Source organism: Plasmodium cynomolgi, chromosome 11, assembly GCF_000321355.1.
Source record: "Plasmodium cynomolgi strain B DNA, chromosome 11, whole genome shotgun sequence".
Taxonomy (NCBI): domain Eukaryota; phylum Apicomplexa; class Aconoidasida; order Haemosporida; family Plasmodiidae; genus Plasmodium; species Plasmodium cynomolgi.
In genome coordinates, this window is record NC_020404.1 from 1165924 (window position 1) to 1177184 (window position 11261).

General features: G+C 45.5%; 5 protein-coding genes across 5 annotated transcripts; 2 read left to right on the forward strand and 3 right to left on the reverse strand.

The window, feature by feature from the left end:
• Window positions 1–69: 69 nt before the first annotated feature.
• PCYB_113510 (hypothetical protein) lies at window positions 70–2210 on the forward strand (the record flags this gene model as incomplete). Its single annotated transcript, XM_004223230.1, has 2 exons — window positions 70–110; window positions 1295–2210. 2 exons carry the CDS (start codon window positions 70–72, stop codon window positions 2208–2210), a joined length of 957 nt encoding a protein of 318 aa, XP_004223278.1.
• A 929-nt stretch (window positions 2211–3139) lies between these two features.
• On the reverse strand, window positions 3140–3706 carry PCYB_113520 (hypothetical protein; the record flags this gene model as incomplete). The annotated part of the gene is made up of 3 exons (XM_004223231.1): window positions 3140–3185; window positions 3307–3430; window positions 3589–3706. Coding segments are annotated over 3 exons (285 nt in total), but the record flags the coding sequence as incomplete, so codon positions are not given.
• Window positions 3707–5289: 1583 nt separating this feature from the next.
• Window positions 5290–6314, forward strand: PCYB_113530 (RNA methyltransferase; the record flags this gene model as incomplete). The annotated part of the gene is made up of 1 exon (XM_004223232.1): window positions 5290–6314. A coding segment is annotated over one exon (1023 nt), but the record flags the coding sequence as incomplete, so codon positions are not given.
• A 567-nt stretch (window positions 6315–6881) lies between these two features.
• Window positions 6882–7226, reverse strand: PCYB_113540 (hypothetical protein; the record flags this gene model as incomplete). The annotated part of the gene is made up of 1 exon (XM_004223233.1): window positions 6882–7226. The coding sequence occupies exon 1, from the start codon at window positions 7137–7139 to the stop codon at window positions 6882–6884; it is 258 nt and encodes an 85-aa protein (XP_004223281.1). The 5' UTR covers window positions 7140–7226.
• Window positions 7227–7734: 508 nt separating this feature from the next.
• PCYB_113550 (hypothetical protein) lies at window positions 7735–10660 on the reverse strand (the record flags this gene model as incomplete). Its single annotated transcript, XM_004223234.1, has 3 exons — window positions 7735–7867; window positions 8114–10104; window positions 10565–10660. Coding segments are annotated over 3 exons (2220 nt in total), but the record flags the coding sequence as incomplete, so codon positions are not given.
• Window positions 10661–11261: the final 601 nt, after the last annotated feature.

An 11261-nucleotide genomic window follows, 5' to 3' on the forward strand; every position in this document is an offset into this window, starting at 1 on the left:
CCGCCACGTGATTGTTCACATTGTGTTCGTAAATTCACGTGCAAGGGGGACATAGCATACGTACACAATATGATGCGTGACTCGCATGACATACTTGACCTGACGTTCATGTCATAGGGAAAGGGGAGCGGTACACGCATGACTGGGTGAGCGGACCTTCATTTGTTCCTTCACCCGTCTGCGCAAGTGGCATATTGCATGTATGTATATATATATAGTATATACATGCGCACATGTGCAAGCCTCGCGAGGCGCAATTCGTGGCGACCCCGCGTGGACGGACCGCGGCGGATAGAGAGAAAGAACGCACAGTTTGTTTGTAACACCTCTTTGCTTTCCCCTTTTGACAAACACTGCTTTTTATTTTCCCCCGTTGGATAAATATATTTTTCCCCTTTACATGCGCAAAGAGGAACTCACCCCCCCTTGTGTCCCATCTGTGTAGCCCATATGTGTGTCACATCCGTCTGCCCCACCCCCGTTCTGCTCTGCATGCCTTCCTTGCACAATGCGCCCTGTTATCATTTAAAATATGCTTCCCCGGTTGGGTGATCCCCGTACGTCGCGTCTACATTTATGGCAGTCCAGCGATCACACTTAAACCCCTCCCCCCCTCTATGTGCCAGAACGTCAAAATGGCGATTGCGCGTCGGTCCCCCCCCTGCTGCTTCCACGGCTGCTACCGCTGCTACCACGGCTGCTACCACTGCTGCTTTTTTTCTTGTTCCAGGTCTCCCTTGCCTTTGTCCCACCGAAAATGAACTCAAAGTCGCTGACCTTTGGCACACGTAACTATGTAAGGAAAAAAAAGGAAAAAAAAAAAATGCGAATACACGATGTTCGTATGTGGCGTGTCGGAGTGTATACCCCCGTGGCGTCTTTTCCACACGCGGACAAGTGTATCCATCCGCCTGGCTTCAATTTTCTTCTTTTTTTTTTTCTGTCCGTTATGCTCGGGGTGCATCTCCTAGTGTAGATTACTTGATGTGTAGCCCCTGCGTTTGCTTTCCGAATGTATTCAATTTGGGAAAATGACACTCACACGGTGACGATGCTGCACGTGTGGGGGTTGACCCCTTCCTAAGCACTCACCTGGGCAAAACGCACACCAATACATGTGTATACGAACGCGCAAAAATGCGCATAGATGGGTAGCCTCTTCTACACACCTGCACAACTACACATGATATGTGGCCTTCCCCCCCCTTCTCAAGTAGCATAGCCACAGACAGAGAAAAAAGGGAATAATGCAAAGGAGTCCCCTGACCATTCGTGCGTCCCCCAATTTTTTAAGCAGCATAATTACACCCCTGTCGAATGAAAAAGTGAAAAAGTACTTGGTCTTCCGATGCCTGTCTCGCATATGCGTATCGTTAAGTAGCGCCTTCTCCCTAAATGCAAAAATATACATGTATAAGAATAATAGTGATAATTTATTGCTGACCCAAGTGTTAATATACAACGAGATTCTCGTCAAGGTATTGAAAATATGTTGGCTGTACAAGCTGAGATCGTTTGTTGATAGTAATATAAAAAAGTGTAGACTTTTGTCGACTGTCTTTTACGTTATTGGCATATACTTGGACTTAGTGTCTACTCTGGACTTTTTAAAAAATTCCTTTTTTTTCCCTTGCTCCTTGTATGTCCTTTCTTCCACACTTAAGAGCTTAAGCATCATGACTTATGCATCCATTCGGTCTGCCACTTACCTTCGTCTGTGTGAAATTTTGAACAAGCAAAACGAGAGTATCCCCTCGGTGCTTGACAATAGTAATAGCACAAGCAGAGTGAACTCCACAAATGATCACTTAATTACTGAGGAACAAAATCGGGAACGTACAGATGGGGTAAAGTCCAAGGAGGAAAATGTGGCAATACGCTTGGGGGAAGATACACATGTACCTATTTTTGGTGCAGAGCAGGGAGATAACACCCCTCGGGTGAGTTTATCAAATGGGACACCCCACAGTGAAGGTGGCAACTATTGCAGCAGTCGAGCTAATAACCTTGTGAACACCGTGAAGAAGACGTACTTCGTTGGGGAAGTCAGCGTGCTCACCGATTTACTGGCTTCCCTCGTGGACCTCCTCACCGTTGTGCTTCTCGCATGGACGACCAAGTACATAAAGAAGAAAATTTATTTTTACTTCCTCCTGTCCTCTCTGCATTTGTTTTTTTCCTACAAGGAGTTGCAGTGCTTGTTGAAGTAAAGTAGCTTCACCGGGGACAGTGATCACACTCGCATAGTGAAGATCGCTATGTGCAAATGTGCAGCTTGACCATTTCCGCAGAAAAATATCCCAACAAAAGAATATATACCTGTGGGGGAACATCCTATGTGTTATGGGAGCCTTTATTCAGCAGAGCATCACGTAACCTGCCCATTTCGTATTTGTCAAACCCGCCTTTAAAAGGGGGCCTCACCTCTCAATTTTTTTTTTTTTAAATTCGTTTCCACATGGAAGAATTGCTTTCCGGCATTCCTTCCCATTTGTCACTTTTTTTTTTCTTTTTTTTAAAAATTAAAATGTTCATGTGTGAGAATAAAAAAGTTTTATTTAACCTGACCAGCTGTTCATAATTTTTCTGCACAAAATGTGCATGCTTGTAAGGCGTGGCGGCATGGGGTGGGGAGTCGCTGGTACGGTTGGCAAAGGTGGCGAGTACTGGGCTGTTCACATGCATGGTGTATCTTTCCGTGCGGTCGTGCAATCGATTGCTATCCCCCGGTAGATGCACTCACCAAGGCGTGGTGAGTCTAAACTTGGAGGGGCATTTGTTTATCTTTCCCCTTTCGGGAGACAACCTCCGCCACCCCTAACCATTTGCGAAGCATATGCGTGACTTAAAAGTTGGCACACGGAGAGGTACACAAATAGGCACACCCGCGATGTGTATTTATATGCACACGTCCCACATGATGCGGCTTATGAAAAGTGCAACGATGAACAAAAAAAAGAGAGCGACGGGCTAGTTAGTTTACCCCCCATTTGTCGGTTATTTTATTTTTCCCCTTTAAATCGGTATTGGCACCTCCGATTGGTTGTCCTTGGTTGTCCCTGGTTGTCCTTAGCTGCACTGTCAACATGCAAGCCGGGTACACCTCACGACGGGGGGTGGGGTGACTCGTGCACGTTTCAGTCTTCCTCCTCCGGGTAGGTATAGGGGCAGTCGATGTAGAGTTTCTACAAAAGTGAAGTTGGGGTGATGCGATTATCTACACATGATGGAAGAAGCGGAAGGAGGTAGTGTATATGGCGGCATGTCTGCTCAGCCGAATAGTCAACGCACCCAGCTCGTGCTTACCCCCTTGTTTATCTTCTTCCAGAAGTTATTAAACCATACACCCCAAAAGTAAGACGTGATGCAGCCGCCCGTTACGACGAACATCCAATAGCGGCTGTTGTGCTTCAGTATATGGTCATAGATTCTGCAAAAGAGGGGGAGGTTTGGACGAACAAATGGATACGCTCAAGTGTTGTACACGTACGTGTATATGTGCATATGTGTTAACTGCGAAATTGTCACCCTTGTGCATACATATGCACGAAGACGGAGAGGAGAAAAGCGAAGAATGACATTCCCTACCTGGTCTTATTCAGGGCAAGGAAAAAGGGGTTGAAAATGTCCTTGCCCTTCCTACTCTTGGCAAGCGATTTCCAGATGAACTTGGGGTAGGTATCACTGAATGGACTTCCGAAAACCACTATAGAAGGGAAACAAAAAAAAAAAAAAAAAAGGGTTCACGTGTGTATTACCCTGTTGAAGGACTTCACCCTTGCCGCGACAAAGGTATATTGATACGTTTTTTATGCATTCTTTGCACGGACTGCATTGGAACGGGAATGTAGTACTATGTGTCACTTACTTTTTTATTCTTTTCCAAATTAGCAGTTTTTTTTTTTTTTTATTCACGTAGTGTTTATATGGTCATATAATGGTTACTGTTTTGTGGTGAGAAGTAAAACGTTTTGGCGAGGAACATGTTAAAGCTGAGGGGGGAAGAAAAAGAAAAAGAAGAAGAAGAAGAAGAAGAAAAAAAAAAAAAGCGTTGGCACCTCTGATGGCTGTTTCTTCCTCACAGCGGGAATAGCACGGGGATTAAGTAATCGAAGCGGGGCGAAAAGAGCGCTGCTTAAGGCATTCAACTTGGCGGTATCCCTCATGGAAATTGTGTTTCACTTTTGCAACTTTCGGCAGAGCGAAATTTTGTACATCGCCGCGAGTGTACCAGAGCACTCGCGTGGTCCCTTTCGCACTTCCCCTCTCTTCCATTCGGATAACCCGAAAAAATGAGAGGTGAGAAAATTGGCGTAGTGCTTATAAGCTGCTATGCATTCTGCGTTGTTGCGCGTTTTTTTTTTTTTTTTTTCCCAGGCGATTTCGTCGAATGGGAGTACATTTATCGGATAACTTTCATCAGGGGAGGAATCGCCAAGTGAACTTTTGCAGGAATACTTGAGCGTTTTTTTTTTTTTTTCCTTTTTTCTTGTTTGTGGTGTTTCCCCATTTTGGCACCACTCGGGGTTGGCCGCAACTGTCCGTGTAAAGTAGTCGTGCCTCCCCCGTTGGGCGTCAATTTTGCTCAGATACCCCCTCCCTGAATTGGCCATCTCTTTGCACGGATCTTCTTCGGTAACCCTGTTTTACCTGCCTTTAGGATGCGCAAGGAACACGGGGTTGCCAAAGCTTTCTGAAGTACACAAATTGATAAAAGGGGGAAACCTCCTCCTAGGGGGGAAGTTCTAACTCTGGCGGAGGAACCCGCGCGCAGACGGAGTTCCGCTGAGGGGTAGCTTCTGTAGACTGTGTCGTCCGCTCTGTGACAAGGGTGCACATAGGAAGCAAGTCGGAAGGGCAAACAGGACAGCTGCCAAACGGCTAACAGGCCATCTGCCAAACGGCTAACATATCATGTGCAAAACGGCTAACAGGAGAGCTGCCAAAACCGCGAACCGCAGCAGACGATGAACCTAATCCTCGTGAGCCGGAAGAGCATTCGCGAAAATGAGGGGGGGGAGTTCTTCTTCCAAACGGATGAGCGGCAAACGAGCCATTTAAGGAGTATCCTAAAGGTGCAGCTGAACCAAGTTGTGAAAGTGGGCGTGATAAATCGGGGAAAAGGGGAAGGAGTCATTACCGAAGAGAGCAGCAAGCATTACACAATTAAACTCGTAACACCAATACATTTGCAAAAATCGGAAGATACCCACATACCAATCGATGTAGTTATTTGCATCCCAAGGCCAAAGGTATTGAATAAATTTCTGCAGCAGTTATCCTCCGTAGGTGTGAAAAAAATTGTCATCGTTTTTTCCGACTTTGCAAATAAATCGTATGAATCAAGTAGAGTCTTAAAAAATGAGGAAATAAAAAATGCCCTTCAACTTGGATTGGAACAAGCCATGTGTACCCAGTTCCCAGAAGTCTTTATTCACTACTCATTTAGTTCGTTTGTTATGAATATGGATAGATATAGTGACGAGAAAACGATCAAGCTGTGTGCACATACTGAGGTTAGAACAAGCGCGAGTTACGTAGAACGAGAAATTTTGTGTAGAGAGCGAGGGAAGATACTCCTTATGGTAGGTTGTGAGAGGGGATTTTCAGAACTTGAAATTTATTTGATTAGAAAATTGGAGTTTCGCTTTTTTAATTTGACGGAGCGGATATTGAAGTGCGAAACGGCTTTGCTGGTGATCATCGGGCAGTTGTTATTACTCACGGAGAACGAGGCGCTGCGGCCCAGCGGGCGAAAAATGCTACGCGAGGGGGGCGAGGGGGGCGAAGTGGGAGAGGTGAGCCATGTTAGCGGCTTGAGTAATGTTAGCGGCGTGAGTAATGCTAGCGGCGTGGGCCGCCATAACGGCTGCGCCAGTTCAGAGCAGGGCCCGCACGGCCCCCCAACTGAAAACGGTCCCCTCGGCGAAATTAAAAAATTGCTAGCGACGGAGCCGTCTTTTCCCCACCAGTTGGTAAAGGCCGTAAACGATTTTATTAACAGCACAGCTAACCATAGTGACGCGCTCGAAAGTAACCCCTGTGATGAGCAAAAAAATGGCAACATAACCGGAGGGACGAGCGACATTGATACCCTCCTTCGAAGCATACACACGCTAAGTTCAAACAAGGACAAAGAGGAAAATTTTGAAAATATCTATCTAAGTCTGCTACTGAAAAAAATTAAGTACAAAAATAAATTTATTCAGTCCTACACCGATCAGCAAAATAATGTGGACGACGACGGAGTATTTATATACAGAACGCAACCGTATGTGTCCAAAAAAAAAAAGGCCCGTCCTGACGAGCTGTAGCTCACCCAGGGGGGGGTAACACATCCGTGTATATCTTTCTACGTGAACGCAAGTGTGCAGGTGTTTGTGTATTTATCATTCGTTAATCGTTATTCGTTAATGGTTATTTGTTAATGGTTATTCGTTAATCGTTATTCGTTATTCCTTATTCATCATTCGTTATTCATCATTCGTTATTCATCATTTATCCTTTTTTTGGTGACTCTTTTAAAGTTCTTTCATCGTTGAGAGTGTGTGCCATGCCGGTGTGCTTTTAATTCTGTCAAATGTGGGTGCCTCTCTCTTGGTTTTCCACAGGGAGGAGAGAGGGGAAGTTGCCAAAAATAGCACTTTTTTTACTGCATAATGGCACTCTTTTTTCACTGCAAAATGGCACTCTTTTTTCACTGCAAAATGGCACTCCTTTTTCACTGCAAATGGCACTCTTTTTTTACTGCAAAATGGCGAAACCGCGAAAGGCTCTGCATGGAGTCATTTTCACCTGAACATGTTCATACACATTTTAATTTGTTTGTTTTTCACACACATTGGATAATAATCCAGAATTTTTTACAAACAGTTTTTTTGTCATCCCTGTAAGGGATACTTCTCCCTCAGTTGGTTAATTTTGTCCTCGAATGTTACTTCGTATGGAAATCGGGGGAACTGATTGCCATACAGTCTTCTCATTTGTATCCACTTGGTAAAACACTCAATTTCGTACACAGTCATTCTGCACACATTAATTTTTTTTTCCGTCAAAAAATGATACATTTCTTTCCTTGGCGCATAGTCTGGATTTATTCCTTTGATGTAGTATTCCCAACTTTTGCATCCATTTGACATCAGCTCGTTAAGGAAATTTTCAGTCGATGTAGTTTCGCCTTTTGCTGTCGTCAGGTATTTGCAAAATTGTGTGCTGCTGTTGCATGGCTGCGCGGGGTTGCTGCGAAATAGTTTTCTCATCATTTGTCAGGGGAGATTTTTTGGCAGGCGATTTTAACTGTGGTGGTTTTATCTGGGGGGTAGTTCTCTTAAATAATTTGTGTGTTCCCCTGTTTTGTTATTATCCCGATCATCACATGGGTTTTTTTTCTTTTTTTTTATCACCGCGTTTTGTAGGTTGCTTTTTTTTTTTTTTTTCAATTCCGCCTTAGCCAAGGGGTACATGAGGAAGGCGCGAAAGGGAGAAGCAAACTGTGCTGCGGAGGTGCGGCAAAAAAAAAAAAAAAACAGTGGAGCTATCCCACCGAGGAGGGAACCGTATGCCATACGGTCACACCGTGTGATCTGCAAAAAGGTTCCCTTTTTTTCAGTGTGCTTCACATGCGAATTGCGCACGAGAATTTTAGCTTCCCTCCCGGGGAATAGGTTTCCTCCATTTTGTTCATTTCACGCGAAAGGGGAGGCAGAAAAAGGTGAGGGGGGTCCAGCGTGACACCTTTATCGCCTTCACGTTGAAGTTGAAATATATTGACAAAATGATGGAGAAAAAGAGGAGGAGTAAAAAAATGAGGGGGCTGTAAAAGCTGTCGAAGCGGCGGCGGCCAAGCAGCGGTTCCTTCGTCTTTCGCCTGACAAGGGGTGGAAGTGGTGGGAGGGTGTTACGGGGAAGTGGTGGGAGGATGGTACGGGGAAGTGGTGAGAGGATGCCACAGGGAAGTGGTGGGAGGATGTAGCAGGGAAGTGGTCAAAGAATGTCACAGGGAAGTGGCGAAAGAATGTCGCGATGACCGGGCACCGTGGGGGGTCCTCATTACACGCACCCAGAGAGGTGCCGCAGTATGGACGCAGCACGTACACGCTGACATGCACCTTACCGCTCAATAATCTCGATGCGCTTCAAAAAGAGGAAGTAGGAGGATATCAAAGAGGAGAAGGAAGTTGCGAGGAGCAAAATAATGACAAGATCCAATTGCTCATTTTCATTTTTATATTTTTCTAAAAAAAGCGCCAACAAGGTGATATACACGGAGACCAGGGAGTAATGCAGAAAGGTTCTCTCCGCGGCGAAATTTATTTTGGGATCGATTTTCAGCAGGTTGATTTTTTCCTGTACATTTTTATTTCTGTTATATTTGTGACTCAGCCAGAGCGAAGTTTTGTCTAACATGTTCCATTTTTCTAAAGGCTGATGAGAGGATGGGTTGGTCGTTTTGTGTAAAAAACCATTCACATCAATTATTTTTCTTCCATTCCACGGGAGACTACCATTTCCCTGTAGGGGGATTACTTCGTGGCGGTTACTTGCTGCAGGGGTAATACTGCCAACTTTTTCGATGGTCACCCCAACTGATGCCTGCATAGAATCGACGTTAGTGTCATCTGCCTTTCCACAACTACTACACCGAGTCAAAACCGACTCGGCATAATTATTGTCAGGCTTGAATTTTTCATGGACATTAGCATGGATCCACACAGGAATGTATTTTATTTTCTCCGGGTGTAGCAAAGCCATGGCTGTTTGATATTTTGAATATTTATATGCGTTAATAAAATGGTTGCTGTTTAATATGGCTTGTACCCACTGGGGGATTTTCTCCACTTTTAGTTTAACTTCAATGATTGCATAATTTAATCTCCTTATTTCATTTGTTCGCAAGGCCTCCTCTGCTAGCCTACACCAGTGCTCTCTTTTACTTACGTATTCGTTCAACATTGATACATTTGTGTCGATGGAAATCCTCACGGAGTTATCATTACTGAGTTGGAACGCCGATCTGAGGTAGGATGTTCTGATGATTGGTTCCAAGCCGTTTTTCATTATCATGTCTTGGATCTCCGTTGCGAGCGCCTCGTTCTTCTTCGCTTTCTTCTGCAAGTTCCCCACGGAGGGGGCTTTCACCAGGGTGGGATCTTTCACCAAGGTGGGCTGCTTCCCCACTGCTGCTCCCCTTCTCCTCTTTTGGAAAAACTTCTGCACATCCATTTGGCCAGTCATAAACCTGAACACGTGCTTCTGCTCCAACTCGAACCTCTCCTTGGTGGAGGTCTCTCCAGTCCACTCCTCGTGGTGAATCTTCCTCTCAATAAAAATGACCTTCTCCGGGTCCCCATCATTATCATTGTACCACCTGAACCGAATAAGCTGCGCATTCTCATACCTCAAAATTCTGTTACTATAACACGTGGCTTCTTTATTATCCAAATAGACGGAAGTTATTTGTTGAGATTCATTCAGCGATTTGTTTTTCCCCTCTGTAACTTCTAACTCTCCATCCATCTCATCAAAGAATTTCCGCTTCTTCATTTGTACGAACTTTTGGAAGTGTTCCTCCAGGTCCTGATTGCTTAGTCCGAATATTAAGTAGGGCAAGTGCTTTACAATTCTGACTTTAGTGTATACGATGTCCTCATACTTCATTAAAAATTTCGTGGATGTCCGTTCGAAGGTGTCAGGTGGGACCCAGGTCCTGCTACCATCTGGGGGGGTAGTGCCGTTGTATGCGTTTACGGTGCAGCGAGAACGGTGCAGGGCATACAGAAGGGACAGGTAGACCACCAACTCGTCCACATTAATGTTGCAAAACTTTTCCTTTATTAAGCCGAGAAGGAGCCACTGGTTAATGGAGATGCTCATTACATGATCGAAAAAAAAACCCAATTTCATTAATATTTTGCAATTTTTTTGAATGTAAAAATCAAAATGGACAATGTCACAACCTATTAAGTCTATTTTTTTTTCCATTTCTTCTTTTTCGTTTTTGGTGGGGTAGCTGTCGACCGACTTTAGTTGCTCGTAGGTGGTCATCAGGTTGTCAATAATTTCGTCGTACTTTTTTTCCGAAAATTTGTTTATCTTTTTGATTTCCTGGGTGATGAGATCGTTGAACAGGAAGGGGGGCAGCCGTTTTATGCCTGCGGGATGGGGGGGAGCACACGGGGCAGTTAGGCTGGGCGGCCACACGGGGGACGCGCGCACATGCGCTGCAAACGGTGATGCAAACGGTGATGCAAACGGTGATGCTAACGGTGATGCAAACGGTGATGTTAACGGCGCTGCTAACGACGCTGCTAACGGCACTGCTAACGACGCTCAGTTTAACCCTGCTCGTCAACCTTCCTGGCGGCACTTTGTATGAAGTCCTTCTCGAGCTTCAGGGGAGGAAAGTGTGCAGTGATGTGATGCGATGCGATGTGATGTGTTGTGTGGAGGAGCGGACGCAGGGCTCACTCAAGCGTGTGTACATACATATGCACACACACATACGCGCAGGGGCCACCGCAAATGCAGCCCCTCGCTGCCGACTATACGCCCCTCCTCTCGGTACCTTCTTTTTATATTTGCGCCCCATCCTGAGTATGGTTCTTTTAATCTTCTTGTACGAGACGTAGTACTTTCGGTAATGCCTCGGCACATCCACCATTTTGCAGCTCTCCCTTTGGGAGTTTTTTCTCCTATTTTGTGTTAAGACGGGGGGGTTCGGGAAAGGCAGATGGGGGCTAACCTACCCTTCAGGTGTGTATGTGTGTGGGGGGGGTAGGGAGGACACCGAAATGGGCCTGAACGGACACACGCTTCTTTGGCGCCTACCCCTGGGAAGAGGGAAAACTAAATGGGCGGTATCCAACCCTTGAGAGTTTTCCAATCAGGGGACTGGTTTTTCTTAAGGGGGGCAATTTATGCATAGGTTTACGTCGCGATGGGGAGTCCCCCATCGTCGTGCGATCGTCTCTTCCGTCGTCTCGCCGGTCGTCTCCCCGTTCGTCTCCCCTTTCGTCTTCTGCTCCTTTCTTTAGTCCCCACAGGTTTGTTGTGCTTCCCCCTCAAAAGGTGTGCACACATGGAGGGCCCTTCCTCTTCTTCTTCTTTTCGTTTCCTCCCTTTAGTGGCAGATATCACCCGCTCAGGCAAATCAAACCGAGTGAGTAGTGACTTCCCAAATGAAACACATTTGGGGACTGGCTATCTGTAGGGTACCTGCCCAGTTTAAAGTTCCCCTTAGGGTGTTTTTTTTTTTTTTTTTT